The following is a 19,834-nucleotide window of genomic DNA, read 5'->3' on the forward strand; positions in this document are numbered from 1 at the left end:
GAGAGGGGTTTTCAGTGTATTTTGAGGCACACATTCCCCTCGGTGTTTAGTGCATGTCAGAGGGGTATTTGGGGTATTGTTTATGATTCTTTTATTCACCTCATGGGAATTCCTTCATAAACTTTCCATAATCGCAGGACTTCTCTGTGGCCTCCCTTTAAGTATCTACAATATAATCCTATTCCATAACCTCTACTGATATGTTTCAGTACTGGTTTGGCCCTCTACTACTTAGATGGTGAACGTTTTCTGGTAAGGATCAGGGTTCCTTACACAGTGTAAGTAGTTGTTTTACTTCTCTTATTGTTTCAGCCTGTGTATCTGTTGGTACGTCTACTCAGAATGGGTTTCAAGCTGAGCCTTGGAAGAACATTAGTGGTCTTGTAATCCTACTGTTGTTTTACAAGATTTGATTTCCAAATATAGTACAGAAGTTCAGTTGCCTTCTTTTCTCTTGTAAGGTGTATCCAGTCCACGGATTCATCCTTTACTTGTGGGATATTCTCCTTCCTAACAGGAAGTGGCAAAGAGAGCACACAGCAGAGCTGTCCATATAGCTCCCCCTCTAGCTCCACCCCCCAGTCATTCTCTTTGCCGGCTCTAAGCAATAGGGTCCCTCTCGGAAGGGTAAAGTGAATGTGGTGTTAGATTTGTAGTTTTTGTTCTACAAGCAAAAGTTTGTTATTTTAAATGGTACCGGTGTGTACTATTTACTCTCCAGCAGAAAAGAGATGAAGATTTCTGCAGGGAGGAAGATGATTTTAGCATGTTATAACTAAAATCCACTGCTGTTCCCACACAGGACTGAGGAGTACAAGAAAACTTCAGTTGGGGGGAACGGTTTGCAGGTTAGGCTGCAATGAGGTATGTTCAGTCATTTATTTCTAGACAAGACTGTGATAATGCTAGAAAAGGACTGATAAAGATACCCATGAGGGAAGGGTAAGCTTTATTCAGAGACTAAGTATGGAATTACAAGCTTACATAACAGGGCTAATTTATGCTGGTTGACACTATTTTATGGCAAGTTGACACTTTTTTATGGCAAACGGTTTTTACTAAGAAATAACGCTTTTTGGAGACACTTTGAAGGTCCCTTTGGGTTTCTTTCAGGGGTTGTTACCCACATGGCTAATATTATAACTCTTAGGAGTGTTTCTTTAGGCCTCACAGCACCGGAGTAAGGTGGGAGGGGCCTAATTTCGCGCCTCAGATGCGCAGTTAGATTGACTAGATCTTTAGGCTGTTTCACATGGAGGGTCCTGCTGCAGTTTGAGGGCCTATAAGAAGCTTGTTCCCCACAAATCTGGTTCCTAAGGGCAGGTAGGGCCACAGCAGAGCTGTGGCAAGGTGCTGAAGTCGTTTTAACCGGTTGTTAGCTTGTTATTGATCCGGTTTGGGCATTAAGGGGTTAATCGTTTTTCTTGCTAGTTGTGCAATCTTACCAATGCTTTAGGTACATACTGTGAAAATTTCAAAAAGTTTGCTGCATTTTTCACTGTTTTGGAAAATTGTGTGCCTTTTTTATCTCTTAAAGGCACAGTAACTTTTTTTGCAAAGTGTGTTTTTACTTGATTAAAGTGATTTCTAAGCCTGTTTGTCTTACTACTAGTCTGTTAAACATGTCTGACACCAAGGAAAATCCTTGTTTAATGTGTTTAGAAGCCATGGTGGAACCCCCTCTCAAAATGTGTCCCACTTGTACTGATATGTCTAAAGAACATATTGTTGCACTTAAAAATGTGGCCCAAGATGATTCTCAGACAGAAGGTAATGAGGTTAGCCCGTTAACCTCTCCCCAAGTGTCACAACCAGTTACGCCTGCTCAAGCGACGCCTAGCACATAGTTGCCAACATTTAAAAATAAATTCCAGGGACACTTTGCAGCAGAGCAAGCAAGTGGGTTACTGGAGTATTGACGACCTACTGTTCAACTGCTCCGCCCCCTCAGTTCTGCAATCAAAATACACACATTTGAAAGTAAAAGTATAATTTAGACTTATCCATAGTTTATTATACAGATTACAGCACAAGCTCTTACACCTACCCAGACTCTGGAACACATTCTGGGCATATGGTTATTTTTACAACATAGCATCAAAATTAGAAAGACAAATAATATGTGAACCCATTCAATAATAATAACAATGTTCTATTAGGAATGAATTACATTTAAATAATACACTATATCTATTTATCATCTATCTATCTGTATATATGTATGTGTGTGTGTGTGTGTGTGTGTGTGTATATATATATATATATATATATATACAAACAACAAATGTTGTGCAAAAGAGATTTTCAGGGACATTTCCAGGGACAAAAAAAATCCAGGGACATACAAAAAAATCCAGGGACTGTCCCTGGAAATCAGGGACTGTTGGCAACTATGCTAGCACCTCTAGCGCGGCTAACTCTTTTACCTTACAAGACTTGGCAGCAATTATGGGTAATACCCTCTCAGTATTTTTAACTAAGCTGCCCGTGTTACCTGCAAAGCGTGATAGCTCTGTTTTAAGAACAGATTATGAGCATTGTGACACTTTAGTAGCCGTATCCGATATACACTCACAACGCTCTGAAATGGGGGCGAGGGATGTGCTGTCTGAGGGAGAAATTTCCGATTCGGGAAAGGTTGCTCCTCAGACAGACTCAGATACGTTGGCTTTTAAATTTAAACTAGAACACCTCCGCTTATTGCTCAGGGAGGTATTAGTTACTCTGGATGACTGCGACCCTTTGGTGGTTCCAGAGAAATTGTGTAAAATGGACAAGTACCTAGAAGTTCCTGTTTACACTGATGTGTTCCCGGTCCCTAAGAGGATTGCGGATATAGTAACTAGGGAGTGGGATAGACCAGGTATTCCGTTTGTTCCCCCTCCTGTTTTTAAGAAAATGTTCCCCATATCTGACACCACGCGGGACTCGTGGCAGACGGTCCCTAAGGTGGAGGGGGCTGTTTCTTCACTTGCTAAACGCACAACCATACCAATTGAGGACAGTTGTGCTTTTAAAGACCCTATGGATAAAATATTAGAGGATTTACTTAAGAAAATTTTTGTTCATCAAGGTTTTCTTCTCCAACCTATAGCGTGCATTGTTCCTGTAACTACTGCAGCTGCTTTCTGGTTCAAGGCGCTGGAAGATGCGCTCCAGACGGAGACCTCATATGAGGACATTATGGACAGAATTAAGGCTCTTAAGCTGGCTAATTCTTTTATCACAGATGCCGCTTTCCAACTAGCTAAGTTAGCGGCAAAAAATTCAGGTTTCGCCATTTTAGCGCGCAGGGCGTTATGGCTAAAGTTCTGGTCGGCCGATGTGTTGTGAAAATCCAAACTATTGAACATCCCTTTCAAAGGAAAGACCCTCTTTGGGCCTGAATTGAAAGAGATTATTTCAGAAATCACTGGGGGAAAAGGCCATGCTCTCCCCCAGGACAAGTCCTTCAAGACGAAGAACAAACAAAATAATTTTCGTTCCTTTCGGAATTTCAGGAGCGGTCTTGCTTCATCCTCCCCTGCTGCAAAGCAAGAGGGTAACACTTTACAACCCAGGGCAGCCTGGAAACCTTACCAGGGCTGGAACAAGGTAAACAGGCCAAGAAGCCTGCAGCTGCCTCCAAGACAGCATGATGGGGTAGCCCCAGATCCGGGACCGGATCTAGTAGGGGGCAGACTCTCTCTCTTCGCTCAGGCCTGGGCAAGAAACGTACACGATCCCTGGGCCTTAGAGATTATATCCCAGGGATATCTTCTAGAATTCAAGGACTCCCCTCCAAGGGGAAGGTTCCATATTTCTCGTCCGTCTACAGACACGACAAAGAAAGAGGCGTTCTTACGCTGTGTAGAAGACCTACATACAATGGGAGTGATCCACCCAGTTCCAATTGCGGAACAAGGGCTGGGGTTTTACTCAAACCTGTTTGTGGTTCCCAAAAAAGAAGGAACTGTCAGACCAATCCTGGATCTCAAAATTCTGAACAAATTCCTCAGAGTCCCATCATTCAAGATGGAGACCATTCGGACAATCTTACCAATGATCCAGGAGGGTCAATATATGACTACCGTGGATCTAAAGGATGCGTATCTACACATTCCTATCCACAAAGATCATCACCAGTTTCTCAAGTTCGCCTTTCTGGACAAGCATTATCAGTTTGTGGCTCTCCCTTTCGGGTTGGCCACTTCTCCCAGAATTTTCACAAAGGTGCTAGGGTCCCTCCTGGCGGTGCTAAGACCACGGGGCATAGCAGTGGCACCTTATCTAGACGACATCTTAATTCAGGCGTCAACTTTCCAAAGAGCCAAGTCTCACATGGAAATTGTAGTGGCCTTTCTGAGGTCTCACTGGTGGAAGGTGAACATCAAAAAGTGTTCTCTCTCCCCCCTCACAAGAGTTCCCTTCCTAGGAACACTAATAGACTCGGTAGAAATGAAAATATTTCTGATGGAGGTCAGAAAGTTAAAACTCTTACCACTTGCCGAGCTTTTCATCCATTCCTCAGCCATCTGTAGCTCAGTGTATGGAGACAATCGGATTAATGGTAGCGGCAATGGACATATAGTCCCTTTTGCACGGATACATCTCAGACCACTTCAACTATGCATGCTCAAACAGTGGAATGGGGATTATGCAGATTTGTCTCCTCAAATTCAGTTGGACCAGTGGACCAGAGATTCTCTTCTCTGGTGGTTGTCTCAGGATCACCTGTCTCATGGAATGTGTTTCCGCAGACCAGAGTGGATCATCGTAACGACCGACGCCAGCCTGTTAGGCTGGGGTGCAGTCTGGGACTCCCTGAAAGCTCAGGGCATATGGTCTTGGGAAGAAGCTCTTCTCCCGATAAACGTTCTGGAACTGAGGGCGATATTTAACGCGCTTCAGGCATGGCCTCAGCTAGCTGCGGCCAAATTCATCAGATTTCAGTCGGACAACATCACGACTGTAGCTTATATCAATCATCAAGGGGGAACAAGGAGTTCCTTAGCAATGATGGAAGTAACCAAAATAATCAGGTGGGCGGAGGATCACTCTTGCCACCTCTCAGCAATTCACATCCCAGGAGTAGACAACTGGGAGGCAGATTTTCTAAGTCGTCAGACTTTTCACCCGGGGGAGTGGGAACTCCACCCGGAGGTATTTGCCCAGCTGACTCAGCTATAGGGCACTCCAGAATTAGATCTGATGGCGTCCCGTCAGAATTCCAAACTTCCTCTTTACGGGTCCAGGTCCAGGGATCCTTAGGCGGTGCTGATAGATGCTCTAGCAGCGCCTTGGTCCTTCAATCTGGCCTATGTGTTTCCACCGTTTCCTCTCCTTCCCCGTCTGGTTGCCAGAATCAAACAGGAGAGGGTGTCAGTGATTCTAATAGCGCCTGCGTGGCCATGCAGGACCTGGTATGCAGACCTAGTGGACATGTCATCCGTTCCACCATGGACTCTGCCAATGAGGCAGGACCTTCTACTTCAAGGTCCTTTCAAACATCCAAATCTAATTTCTCTGCGTCTGACTGCTTGGAGATTGAACGCCTAGTTCTATCAAAGCGTGGTTTCTCTGAGTCGGTTATCGATACCCTGATTCAGGCTAGAAAGCTTGTCACCAGGAAAATCTACCATAAGATTTGGCGAAAATATCTTTGTTGGTGTGAATCCAAGAGTTACTCATGGAGTAAGATTAGGATTCCCAGGATATTGTCATTTCTCCAAGATGGTTTGGAGAAAGGATTGTCAGCTAGTTCCTTAAAAGGACAGATATCTGCTTTGTCTATTCTTTTACACAAACGTCTGGCGGAGGAACCAGACGTTCAAGCGTTTACTCAGGCTTTAGTCAGAATCAAGCCTGTTTATAGACCTGTGGCTCCGCCATGGAGTCTGAATTTAGTTCTTTCAATTCTGCAATGGGTTCCGTTTGAACCTTTACATTACATAGATATTAAGCTGTTATCTTGGAAAGTTTTGTTTTTGGTAGCTATCGCTTCTGCTCGAAGAGTTTCAGAGTTATCTGCTTTACAGTGTGACTCACCTTACTTGGTGTTCCATGCAGATAAGGTAGTTTTGCGTACTAAACCCCTTTTTCTTCCTAAGGTTGTGTCTAATAACAATATTAACCAGGAAATTGTGGTTCCTTCTCTGTGTCCTAATCCTTCTTCGAAGAAGGAACGTCTGTTACACAATCTTGATGTGGTTCGTGCTTTAAAGTTCTATTTACAAGCAACTAAAGATTTCAGACAAACAACTTCATTGTTTGTTATCTATTCTGGTAAGAGGAGAGGTCAGAAGGCGACTGCTACCTCTCTTTCCTTTTGGCTGAAAAGCATCATCCGTCTGGCCTATGAGACTGCTGGCCAGCAGAATCCTGAAACAATTACTGCTCATTCTACCAGAGCAATGGCTTCCACATGGGCTTTTAAAAATGAGGCTTCTGTTGAACAGATTTGTAAGGCAGCAACTTGGTCTTCGCTGCATACTTTTTCCATATTTTACAAATTCGATACTTTTGTTTCTTCGGAGGCTATTTTTGGGAGAAAGGTTTTACAAGCAGTGGTGCCTTCCGTTTAAGGTACCTGTCTTGTTCCCTCCCTTCATCCGTGTCCTAAAGCTTTGGTATTGGTATCCCACAAGTAAAGGATGAATCCGTGGACTGGATACACCTTACAAGAGAAAACAGAATTTATGCTTACCTGATAAATTACTTTCTCTTGTGGTGTATCCAGTCCACGGCCCGCCCTGGCTATTAGTCAGGTAGTTTTTTGGTTTAAACTACAGTCACCACTGCACCTTATGGTTTCTCCTTTTTCTTCCTAACCTCCGGTTGAATGACTGGGCGGTGGAGCTAGAGGGGGAGCTATATGGACAGCTCTGCTGTGTGCTCTCTTTGCCACTTCCTGTTAGGAAGGAGAATATCCCACAAGTAAAGGATGAATCCGTGGACTGGATACACCACAAGAGAAAGTAATTTATCAGGTAAGCATAAATTCTGTTTTTCTCTGCCCTGGGGGCTAGGCCTCCTATTCCTAAATTTGGTCTTTCATCTTGTTTAGAAGCCTCTGACTAGGAAAATGTACCATAAGGTCTGGAAAGCCTATATTTCTTGGTGTATAGACCGTGGTTTCTCTTTGCATTCGTTTAGAATTCCTAGGATTCTACAGTTTTTGCAGGATGTTTCCAGACTTTGGTTTGCATTAAACCTGTAATTAAGCCAATTTCTCCTCCTTGGAATCTTAGCATGGTATTAAGAGTTTTGCAAGCTCCCCCATTTGAACCTTTGCAAAAGACTGACATTAAGCTACTTTCTTGTAAAGTGTTGTTTCTTTTATCTATTTCATCTGCTAGAAGAGTTTCTGAATTATCTGCTCTTTCTTCTGATCCTCCTCTGATTTTTTTCATCAGGATAAGGCTGTCTTAAGAACTACATTTGATTTCTTGCCAAATGTTGTTTCTTCTGATAACATCAGCAGAGAAATTGTTGTTCCTCCTTTGTGTCCTAATCCCAAATCTGCTTCAGAAAGATCTTTGCATAATTTGGATGTTGTTAGGGCATTAAAGTATTACATTGATGCTACTAAGGCCTTTACACAAACTTCTAGTTTGTTCCTTAATTTTTCTGGCTCTAAGAAAGGACAGAAGGCTTCGGCCATTTCTTTGGCTTCTTGGTTGAAACTTTTGATTCACAAGGATTATTTGGAGGCGGGTCTGCTCATTCTACCAGGTCAGTTGCCACTTCATGGTCTTTTAAGAATGAGGCCTCAGATGAGCAAATTTGTAAAGCTGCTACTTGGTCGTCTTTGCATACTTTTACTATATTGTTTGATGTTTTTGCTTCATCTGAGGCAGCTTTTGGTAGAAAGTTTAAAATATGTTTTTTAAATCCCTCCCTTTATGTTATTATGTGTGGACTCCACAGCTTGAGTATTAGTTCACATGAGTAATAGATTGTGGACTCTTACCACCTAACATATTACATAAAGGCTCACGGATTCTACTTTGATTACTTATCCTTTGCCAGCTTCCTGTGAACCTCATTGGAGCACAGCACACAGAACCCTGTTGGATGCTTCTACCAAATCCGCTAGCGATTGGATTACTTGTATCGTGACGAGTCATACACCGCTTCTCAGCCTGTTACGAGGAAGGAGGAATTAAGACGTGCAGTCGGAATGGCACAGTTTTTTTCCAGAGAGTCTCACCTGTTTGCGAGGTTGAAAGGACGCCATGACCCCTGCAGACATCTGACCTCCGGTTTAATCATGTGAGTATGCCTGTATACGCACGCTAAAGGTAGCGGCGATACAGCCACAGAATTTACTCCACATATAAAGGCTTTTTGAGTGTATGAACTGACTTTGACATTGATTTGATGTTGAATGTTACACCTGTGTAAAGGTACTTAAGGTTAAGTGCTGCATTACACTTTAGACATGACTAAGGGTTGAGCGCCCGAAACGTAGTCTTGTATTTTGTACCTGCTCCTGGTGAAAAGGAATAAAGAAAGTTTGATACATTTGGTTGTGCTTCCTTTCTTTGGCACTTTTGAGGTATTACAAGGTATGCAGTAACCTTTCTGGCGTGCACAACCTGACGGCTTTAGTGCTGGATCTCTTTTGGCATTAGAAAACCGATTTCAGTTAACACATTGTTGCATGGAAGAAGGTGCCACTCTCCCCATGTTCCCTATGCGATTGCCAAAGGCCAATTTATTCGCCTGAAAAGAAATTGCTAGAATGACATCCTATATGCCAGTCAATCCACAACCTTAATAGATTGCCTTAAACAAAGAGGTTATAGGAACACTGATATCTATAAGGCGAAAAGAGGTTGACAAGATTGATAGGAAGTCCTTACTCACTGAACACACTAAAGTAGAGAAATCTTTTGAAGGAGTAATATTTGTCACTGACTACAGTGCCCAGTACAGGCAGGTCTGTGGCATTGTACGGAAACACTTCTCCCTCCTAGGGCAGATGACAAATTAGTTAATACAGTAGACAATGGTTTCAGGTGTCCATATAGAAGGTAACACACTGTCACCATCACACAGATTCTACTTTGATTACTTATCCTTTGCCGGCTTCCTGTGAACCTCATTGAAGCACAGCACACAGAACCCTGTTGGATGCTTCTACCAAATCCGCTAGCGATTGGATTACATGGTAACTTGTATCGTGACGAGTCATACACCGCTTCTCAGCCTGTTACGAGGAAGGAGGAATTAGGACGTGCAGTTGGAACGGCACAGTTTTTTCCAGAGTCTCACCTGTTTGCGAGGTTGAATGGACGCCATGGCCCCTGCAAACATCTGACCTCTGGTTTAATCATGGGAGTATGCCTGTATACGCACGCTAAAGGTAGTGGCGATACAGCCACAGAATTTACTCCACATATAAAGGCTTTTTGAGTGTATGAACTGACTTTGACATTGATTTGTTGTTGAATGTTTGACCTTTCGCCACATGTTTAGTGGATTGGATAATCCATAGGAAGGATATTGCTGCACTTTAATATTACAGCATACAACGTTGTGTGCGCAAACCTCTCTGTTGGCTCATAATGGATTGTGGACTCTCACCATCTGTATAAAAAAGAAAACATATTTTTTTGTTTACCTGATGAATTAATTTCTTTCATGGTGGTGAGAGTTCACGAGACCCCAATCTTTATTTTTTATGGTTTTGGCTCTTGCTCTTTTTATTTCCTCACTTCTGCTTGGCTGAGGTATATGTGAGGGGTTATATAGAGCTCTTGGGATTCGGGAATCTTTGTCTCCTCCAAGTGGTAATAAAGAGTAATTCCCTAGAGTAATGGATCATGGACTCTCACCACCATAAAATAAATCCATTTATCAGATAAGCATAAATGATGCTTTATGAGTTTGTTTCACTGTTGATCTTATAAACACAAATCTATGAACATTACCCACCTGTTTAACAAACTGCCTCTCAATATTTAATGTTTCTTATGTTTTTCTTAAATAGAAATATTGTAAACAATCCTTAATATTATAAAATGTTCTTCCCATACTTCAGCATTACACTTGCGGTACAGTAACGCCAGTCAGTGTGATGTGACTTTTATTATTCACTTTGCGTAGTTCCCTGGGTATTCTGTGTTTAAGGGATACCTGGGTAGGTGTCTGCGGTCCGTACGACATGGCAGGAAATAGTGCTGCCCTCTAGTGATCTAGACACGTGCACTCTCCTGAGCTTATGTCCTACTTCTTAACAACAGAATAAAGAGAATTTGCGGGAGTCAACACATCATTTTCCAGGGTCTGCAATGCAGGTAATGAGTTAGATCAGGTCTTTCATGTAGCAGAATGTCCCTTTAAGGGTAAAAGTATTAGGTCTCAGGTCAGTTTTTATTGCATAGCAGAAGTTAATTTTGATTAAACTTTGTCATTTTTAATCTGATGGTGTGTAAAGCTTAGGTTAGAGGTAGTTCACCTCTGTCAGCTATGTCTGTGGGACTGCAATCACTACATTCTATAATGTTATATTGTTCCCACAAGAGAGCACATTTTTTTTTTACACGTCATGAAGTTTAATTTTTAAACCAATTTCAGGGGACTGTTTGTCACAGGTTGTTTGTATTCGGTTTCACAAAGTCATCTATCAATTCTCCTATGAAACATAAAGGAATTGTGGGAAGATTGATGGATTCTAGCGATATTCATACATGACAGAATGGTATTACATTCTTCTTCATTTATTTGTGCACAAGCTCAGGCTTTCACTAGCTTTTCTTTTTATGTTTGCTGTATCTGAATAGAAATGCTTTGTAAACAGGGAGGAACCTGTAAAACACGATTCATATCTTCCAACCTAGAATACCTCTTGATCAGTAATAGATTAAACTCTCCTGATTCAGGTAAAGTTACTTCTAGTGCTGAAGTTATTATTTCTTGTTAGAACCTCCTCTCATTAAGAGTATGCTGAGATGTACTGAGATATACTGAGATGTGTGCACGTGTCTTGCACACTGTACATCAGTAGTGTTTGCAACAATGTTACACATATTGTGCTCAAACACGTGCACGTCCCGAGCCTACTTGAGTATGCTTTCATGGAATAGAACTAGGTTTTAACAAGGGACACCTGGAGAAAAAGTTACATTTGTTAACCCCTTAACGACTACAATGTACCCTGTACCTCGCTGGTCGTTAAGGGTTTTCTTGAGTATGATGCTATTAAATCCTCCTCAATGCTGGCCACGTTGATGGTCAGATTGCGCTAATAAACCCTTCTCCCTTCTGGCCCCGCTGGTGGTCAGATTGCGCTATTAAACCTTCCTCCCCGCTGGTGGTCAGATTGCGCTATTAAACCCTGCTTGCCCCGCTGGTGGTCAGATTGCATTATTAAACCCTCCCTGCTGGCCCCGCTGGTGGTCAGATTGCGCTATTAAACCTTCCTCCCTGCTGGCCCCGCTGGTGGTCAGATTGCGCTATTAAACCTTCCTCCCTGCTGGCCCCGCTGGTGGTCAGATTGCGCTATTAAACCCTGCTGGCCCCGCTGGTGGTCAGATTGCGCTATTAAACCCTCCCTGCTGGCCCCGCTGGTGGTCAGATTGCACTATTAAACCCTCCTCCCTGCTGGCCCCGCTGGTGGTCAGATTGTGCTATTAAACCCTCCTCCCTGCTGGCCCCGCTGGTGGTCAGATTGCGCTATTAAACCCTGCTGGCCCCGCTGGTGGTCAGATTGCGCTATTAAACCCTGCTGGCCCCGCTGGTGGTCAGATTGCGCTATTAAACCCTCCCTGCTGGCCCCGCTGGTGGTCAGATTGCGCTATTAAACCCTCCTCCCTTCTGGCCCCGCTGGTGGTCAGATTGTGCTATTAAACCCTCCTCCCTTCTGGCCCCGCTGGTGGTCAGATTGTGCTATTAAACCCTCCTCCCTTCTGGCCCCGCTGGTGGTCAGATTGTGCTATTAAACCCTCCTCCCTGCTGGCCCCGCTGGTGGTCAGATTGTGCTATTAAACCCTCCTCCCTGCTGGCCCCGCTGGTGGTCAGATTGTGCTATTAAACCCTCCTCCCTTCTGGCCCGCTGGTGGTCAGATTGTGCTATTAAACCCTCCTCCCTGCTGGCCCCGCTGGTGGTCAGATTGCGCTATTAAACCCTCCTCCCTGCTGGCCCCGCTGGTGGTCAGATTGCGCTATTAAACCCTCCTCCCTGCTGGCCCCGCTGGTGGTCAGATTGCGCTATTAAACCCTCCTCCCTGCTGGCCCCGCTGGTGGTCAGATTGCGCTATTAAACCCTGCTGGCCCCGCTGGTGGTCAGATTGCGCTATTAAACCCTCCCTGCTGGCCCCGCTGGTGGTCAGATTGCGCTATTAAACCCTCCCTGCTGGCCCCGCTGGTGGTCAGATTGCGCTATTAAACCCTCCTCCCTGCTGGTGGTCAGATTGTGCTATTAAACCCTCCTCCCTGCTGGCCCCGCTGGTGGTCAGATTGTGCTATTAAACCCTCCTCCCTGCTGGCCCCGCTGGTGGTCAGATTGCGCTATTAAACCCTCCTCCCTGCTGGCCCCGCTGGTGGTCAGATTGCGCTATTAAACCCTCCTCCCTGCTGGCCCCGCTGGTGGTCAGATTGCGCTATTAAACCCTCCCTGCTGGCCCCGCTGGTGGTCAGATTGTGCTATTAAACCCTCCTCCCTGCTGGCCCGCTGGTGGCCAGATTGTGCTATTAAACCCTCCTCCCTGCTGGCCCCGCTGGTGGTCAGATTGCGCTATTAAACCCTCCCTGCTGGCCCCGCTGGTGGTCAGATTGCGCTATTAAACCCTGCTGGCCCCGCTGGTGGTCAGACTGCGCTATTAAACCCTCCCTGCTGGCCCCGCTGGTGGTCAGATTGTGCTATTAAACCCTCCTCCCTGCTGGCCCCGCTGGTGGTCAGATTGTGCTATTAAACCCTCCTCCCTGCTGGCCCCGCTGGTGGTCAGATTGCGCTATTAAACCCTCCTCCCTGCTGGCCCGCTGGTGGTCAGATTGCGCTATTAAACCCTCCCTGCTGGCCCCGCTGGTGGTCAGATTGTGCTATTAAACCCTCCTCCCTGCTGGCCCGCTGGTGGTCAGATTGTGCTATTAAACCCTCCTCCCTGCTGGCCCCGCTGGTGGTCAGATTGCGCTATTAAACCCTGCTGGCGGTCAGATTGCGCTATTAAACCCTCCCTGCTGGCCCCGCTGGTGGTCAGATTGTGCTATTAAACCCTCCTCCCTGCTGGCCCCGCTGGTGGTCAGATTGGGCTATTAAACCCTCCCTGCTGGCCCCGCTGGTGGTCAGATTGCTCTATTAAACCCTGCTGGCGGTCAGATTGCGCTATTAAACCCTCCCTGCTGGCCCCGCTGGTGGTCAGATTGTGCTATTAAACCCTCCTCCCTGCTGGCCCGCTGGTGGCCAGATTGTGCTATTAAACCCTCCTCCCTGCTGGCCCCGCTGGTGGTCAGATTGTGCTATTAAACCCTCCTCCCTGCTGGCCCGCTGGTGGCCAGATTGTGCTATTAAACCCTCCTCCCTGCTGGCCCCGCTGGTGGTCAGATTGTGCTATTAAACCCTCCTCCCTGCTGGCCCCGCTGGTGGTCAGATTGCGCTATTAAACCCTCCTCCCTGCTGGCCCGCTGGTGGTCAGATTGCGCTATTAAACCCTGCTGGCCCCGCTGGTGGTCAGATTGCGCTATTAAACCCTCCCTGCTGGCCCGCTGGTGGTCAGATTGCGCTATTAAACCCTGCTGGTCCTGCTGGTGGTCAGATTGCGCTATTAAACCCTCCCTGCTGGCCCCGCTGGTGGTCAGATTGTGCTATTAAAAAATATATCCCCCATAGAACGACCAGGTCCTTAAGGGGTTAAAAACATAACTTACATAACAATGCTGTGTAATTACCACCACTGGGCGCTAGCTGAACATGACAGTAAACCAATGACAAGCAGCATCTAAGTACATCCACCAATCAGCAGCTAGTTCCAAGTAGTGCATCACTGCTCCTGAGCCTATCTAAGTATGCTTTTCAACAAAGGATACTATGGAAACAAAACAAGTTAGATAATAGAAGTAAATTGGATAGTTGTTTAAAACCACTTGTTCTATCTAGATTATGGTCTTAATGTCTCTTTAAACACATAGGGCCAGATTACAAGTGGCGCGCTATTTTCTTCGTTTGCAAGCTATCTGCGCTCAAAGTAAAAAACGATTGCGGCCGCATTAGTGCAAGTATTTAATGTGAAAGTAAAAGTTTAGCAAGCTAGCGAATGACACAGGCGCGCTAAATTCAGGACTTCGGATATCACGACCACACTAACTTCTACTCCCGATAGACTTCTAAGGGGCGCACTACAAAAAAGTTTTGCAAGAATGTAATAGGTGGCAGCACTTGTTCCTGCCATGCAGTGCTCCAGACGTGAACACTACCTACCTAGGGTCTGAATAACAAAAGCAAAATATGGTATTGTTTATTTGTCCTTTACCTTTAAATTATGTAGTGTGCTCCTTATCGTATAGCTGGGGACTTTATATATTCAGCACCCGCAGTGTCACATCTCTCATCAGTGTCTTGTGTTTTGTGAATAGGGGGATTTGCAGCTGCCGTTACCACACCCCTGGACGTAGCAAAGACACGAATTATGTTGGCGAAGGTGAGAGTGAGAGAAGTAAAATCACCATGGTTTAGATATGAAATGTTTAGTTCATGTGAATACCTTACAGTACTAATATGGTTGCCTGTGGTTGACTCGCTCATTATACAAAAGCATAAAGTTCCTGTGCTGTGTTTATCAGGCTGGGTGAAGACAGAAATGATAGAAGAGTTATATGTAAAGCCCCTTCAGCTTATCTCATATACAGTCTACAGCACTGTGCCGTGAAGGTGATGAAACACCCAGGAGGTGGCACACTAAAAATAATTAGTGGGGAAATAAAGGGAATTGGTGGAAACGTTGGTAATGTGAAAAAATGTTACAAAATTTTTTTATGTTTTAAAAGTTGTATGAATGATAAGTGGACTCTCAGGAATGAGTAAAATGGTAAAATATTATTTAACATGATAAAATAATAAATTAATAAATTCTGGTGACAAATGGGAAATTGGTTAACCTTAATAAATGACAGAAATAGTGTTCATGTTAAAGAAACAAAGGTTAAATTGCTGAATTTGTTTCAATCCAAGTAAAAAAGGAGTGTATCAGGCAGCTCCACTTGGGGGAATGATCTCCGTTCACCTCAATGATCCAGGTTAGAAAGAAAATGGGCGCCTCATAGTGAAATCCATATGTGATATATATTAAAGAAGGTAAATAGTAACACTCACAATTTTTGAAGGCACTGGATAGTGCAAACAGGCAGTAGTCAGCTAACTGGATACTGATCCTGTATCAAGGTAGAGACCAGTTCTCAGGTCACAGGTAAGATCACAGGGAAGTTTGGATCCAAGTATCAAACAACAGGCTGAAGATATGGTGCAGGCAAACCAATTGTGATGTAATGGTTTGTAAAGTTCTGTGCAGATAGAGCAAATTCAATCTGAATAATCAGGCAGAAAGACTCCTCTGTATATAAATGTTAAAAGACAAGTTTAATGTTGCTGCAACGCGTTTCTCGACCACACAACATGGTCGTTTCATCAGGCATAAAAATAAGATAAAAATACAAGTAAAAAAGCGCTTTTTCTCCAACATAGGTGTGTCCGGTCCACGGCGTCATCCTTACTTGTGGGATATTCTCTTCCCCAACAGGAAATGGCAAAGAGCCCAGCAAAGCTGGTCACATGATCCCTCCTAGGCTCCGCCTACCCCAGTCATTCTCTTTGCCGTTGTACAGGCAACATCTCCACGGAGATGGCTTAGAGTTTTTTAGTGTTTAACTGTAGTTTTTATTATTCAATCAAGAGTTTGTTATTTTAAAATAGTGCTGGTATGTACTATTTACTCTGAAACAGAAAAGAGATGAAGATTTCTGTTTGTAAGAGGAAAATGATTTTAGCAACCGTTACTAAAATCCATGGCTGTTCCACACAGGACTGTTGAGAGGAATTAACTTCAGTTGGGGGAACAGTGAGCAGTCTTTTGCTGCTTGAGGTATGACACATTCTAACAAGACGATGTAATGCTGGAAGCTGTCATTTTCCCTATGGGATCCGGTAAGCCATGTTTATTCAGATAGTAAATAAGGGCTTCACAAGGGCTTATTAAGACTGTAGACTTTTTCTGGGCTAAATCGATTCATATATTACACATATTTAGCCTTGAGGAATCATTTAATCTGGGTATTTTGGTAAAATTATATCGGCAGGCACTGTTTTAGACACCTTATTCTTTAGGGGCTTTCCCTAACATAGGCAGAGCCTCATTTTCGCGCCGGTATTGCGCACTTGTTTTTGAGAGGCATGGCATGCAGTCGCATGTGTGAGGAGCTCTGATACATAGAAAAGACTTTCTGAAGGCGTCATTTGGTATCGTATTCCCCTTTGGGCTTGGTTGGGTCTCAGCAAAGCAGATACCAGGGACTGTAAAGGGGTTAAAGTTAAAAACGGCTCCGGTTCCGTTATTTTAAGGGTTAAAGCTTCCAAATTTGGTGTGCAATACTTTTAAGGCTTTAAGACACTGTGGTGAAATTTTGGTGAATTTTGAACAATTCCTTCATACTTTTTCGCAATTGCAGTAATAAAGTGTGTTCAGTTTAAAATTTAAAGTGACAGTAACGGTTTCATTTTAAAACGTTTTTTGTACTTTGTTATCAAGTTTATGCCTGTTTAACATGTCTGAACTACCAGATAGACTGTGTTCTGAATGTGGGGAAGCCAGGGTTCCTTCTCATTTAAATAAATGTGATTTATGTGACAATGAAAATGATGCCCAAGATGATTCCTCAAGTGAGGGGAGTAAGCATGGTACTGCATCATTCCCTCCTTCGTCTACACGAGTCTTGCCCACTCAGGAGGCCCCTAGTACATCTAGCGCGCCAATACTCCTTACTATGCAACAATTAACGGCTGTAATGGATAATTCTATCAAAAACATTTTAGCCAAAATGCCCACTTATCAGCGTAAGCGCGACTGCTCTGTTTTAGATACTGAAGAGCATGATGACGCTGATGATAATGGTTCTGAAATGCCCCTACACCAGTCTGAGGGGGCCAGGGAGGTTTTGTCTGAGGGAGAAATTTCAGATTCAGGGAAAATTTCTCAACAAGCTGAACCCGATGTGATTACATTTAAATTTAAGTTGGAACATCTCCGCGCTCTGCTTAAGGAGGTATTATCCACTCTGGATGATTGTGAGAATTTGATCATCCCAGAGAAACTATGTAAAATGGACAAGTTCCTAGAGGTCCCGGGGCTCCCAGAAGCTTTTCCTATACCCAAGCGGGTGGCGGACATTGTAAATAAAGAATGGGAAAGGCCCGGTATACCTTTCGTCCCTCCCCCCATATTTAAAAAATTGTTTCCTATGGTCGACCCCAGAAAGGACTTATGGCAGACAGTCCCCAAGGTCGAGGGAGCGGTTTCTACTTTAAACAAACGCACCACTATACCCATAGAAGATAGTTGTGCTTTCAAAGATCCTATGGATAAAAAATTAGAAGGTTTACTTAAAAAGATGTTTGTTCAGCAGGGTTACCTTCTACAACCAATTTCATGCATTGTCCCTGTCACTACAGCCGCGTGTTTCTGGTTCGATGAGCTAGTAAAGGCGGTCGATAGTGATTCTCCTCCTTATGAGGAGATTATGGACAGAATCCGTGCTCTCAAATTGGCTAATTCTTTCACCCTAGACGCCACTTTGCAATTGGCTAGGTTAGCGGCTAAGAATTCTGGGTTTGCTATTGTGGCGCGCAGAGCGCTTTGGTTGAAATCTTGGTCAGCTGATGCGTCTTCCAAGAACAAACTCCTTAACATTCCTTTCAAGGGGAAAACGCTGTTTGGCCCTGACTTGAAAGAGATTATCTCTGATATCACTGGGGGTAAGGGCCACGCCCTTCCTCAGGATCGGTCTTTCAAGGCCAAAAATAAACCTAATTTTCGTCCCTTTCGTAGAAACGGACCAGCCCAAAGTGCTACGTCCTCTAAGCAAGAGGGTAATACTTCTCAAGCCAAGCCAGCCTGGAGACCAATGCAAGGCTGGAACAAGGGAAAGCAGGCCAAGAAACCTGCCACTGCTACCAAGACAGCATGAAATGTTGGCCCCCGATCCGGGACCGGATCTGGTGGGGGGCAGACTCTCTCTCTTCGCTCAGGCTTGGGCAAGAGATGTTCTGGATCCTTGGGCACTAGAAATAGTCTCCCAAGGTTATCTTCTGGAATTCAAGGGGCTTCCCCCAAGGGGGAGGTTCCACAGGTCTCAGTTATCTTCAGACCACATAAAAAGACAGGCATTCTTACATTGTGTAGAAGACCTGTTCAAAATGGGAGTGATTCATCCTGTTCCATTAGGAGAACAAGGGATGGGGTTCTACTCCAATCTGTTCATAGTTCCCAAAAAAGAGGGAACGTTCAGACCAATCTTAGATCTCAAGATCTTAAACAAGTTTCTCAAGGTTCCATCGTTCAAAATGGAAACCATTCGAACAATTCTTCCTTCCATCCAGGAAGGTCAATTCATGACCACGGTGGATTTAAAGGATGCGTATCTACATATTCCGATCCACAAGGAACATCATCGGTTCCTAAGGTTCGCATTCCTGGACAAGCATTACCAGTTCGTGGCGCTTCCTTTCGGATTAGCCACTGCTCCAAGGATTTTCACAAAGGTACTAGGGTCCCTTCTAGCGGTGCTAAGACCAAGGGGCATTGCAGTAGTACCTTACTTGGACGACATTCTGATTCAAGCGTCGTCCCTTCCTCAAGCAAAGGCTCACACGGACATAGTCCTGGCCTTTCTCAGATCTCACGGATGGAAAGTGAACGTGGAAAAGAGTTCTCTATCTTCGTCGACAAGGGTTCCCTTCTTGGGAACAATAATAGACTCCTTAGAAATGAGGATTTTTCTGACAGAGGCCAGAAAAACAAAACTTCTAAACTCTTGTCGGACACTTCATTCCGTTCCTCTTCCTTCCATAGCGCAGTGCATGGAAGTAATAGGTTTGATGGTAGCGGCAATGGACATAGTTCCTTTTGCGCGCATTCATCTAAGACCATTACAACTGTGCATGCTCAGTCAGTGGAATGGGGACTATACAGACTTGTCTCCGAAGATACAAGTAAATCAGAGGACCAGAGACTCACTCCGTTGGTGGCTGTCCCTGGACAACCTGTCACAAGGGATGACCTTCCGCAGACCAGAGTGGGTCATTGTCACGACCGACGCCAGTCTGATGGGCTGGGGCGCGGTCTGGGGATCCCTGAAAGCTCAGGGTCTTTGGTCTCGGGAAGAATCTCTTCTACCGATAAATATTCTGGAACTGAGAGCGATATTCAATGCTCTCAAGGCTTGGCCTCAGCTAGCGAGGGCCAAGTTCATACGGTTTCAATCAGACAACATGACGACTGTTGCGTACATCAACCATCAGGGGGGAACAAGGAGTTCCCTGGCGATGGAAGAAGTGACCAAAATCATTCAATGGGCGGAGACTCACTCCTGCCACCTGTCTGCAATCCACATCCCAGGAGTGGAAAATTGGGAAGCGGATTTTCTGAGTCGTCAGACATTGCATCCGGGGGAGTGGGAACTCCATCCGGAAATCTTTGCCCAAATCACTCAACTGTGGGGCATTCCAGACATGGATCTGATGGCCTCTCGTCAGAACTTCAAGGTTCCTTGCTACGGGTCCAGATCCAGGGATCCCAAGGCGACTCTAGTAGATGCACTAGTAGCACCTTGGACCTTCAAACTAGCTTATGTATTCCCGCCGTTT

General features: G+C 44.6%; 1 protein-coding gene across 1 annotated transcript in view; it reads left to right on the top strand.

The window, feature by feature from the left end:
• Window positions 1–19,834, top strand: part of SLC25A26 (solute carrier family 25 member 26) — a 253,856-nt gene that overhangs the window by 216,444 nt on the left and 17,578 nt on the right. Inside the window, exon 8 of the mRNA XM_053720688.1 lies at window positions 14,557–14,621. Coding sequence (XP_053576663.1) covers window positions 14,557–14,621 — 65 coding nt within the window. The remainder of the gene's footprint in view (window positions 1–14,556; window positions 14,622–19,834) is intronic.

The sequence above is a fragment of the Bombina bombina genome, chromosome 7, assembly GCF_027579735.1.
Source record: "Bombina bombina isolate aBomBom1 chromosome 7, aBomBom1.pri, whole genome shotgun sequence".
Classification (NCBI taxonomy): domain Eukaryota; kingdom Metazoa; phylum Chordata; class Amphibia; order Anura; family Bombinatoridae; genus Bombina; species Bombina bombina.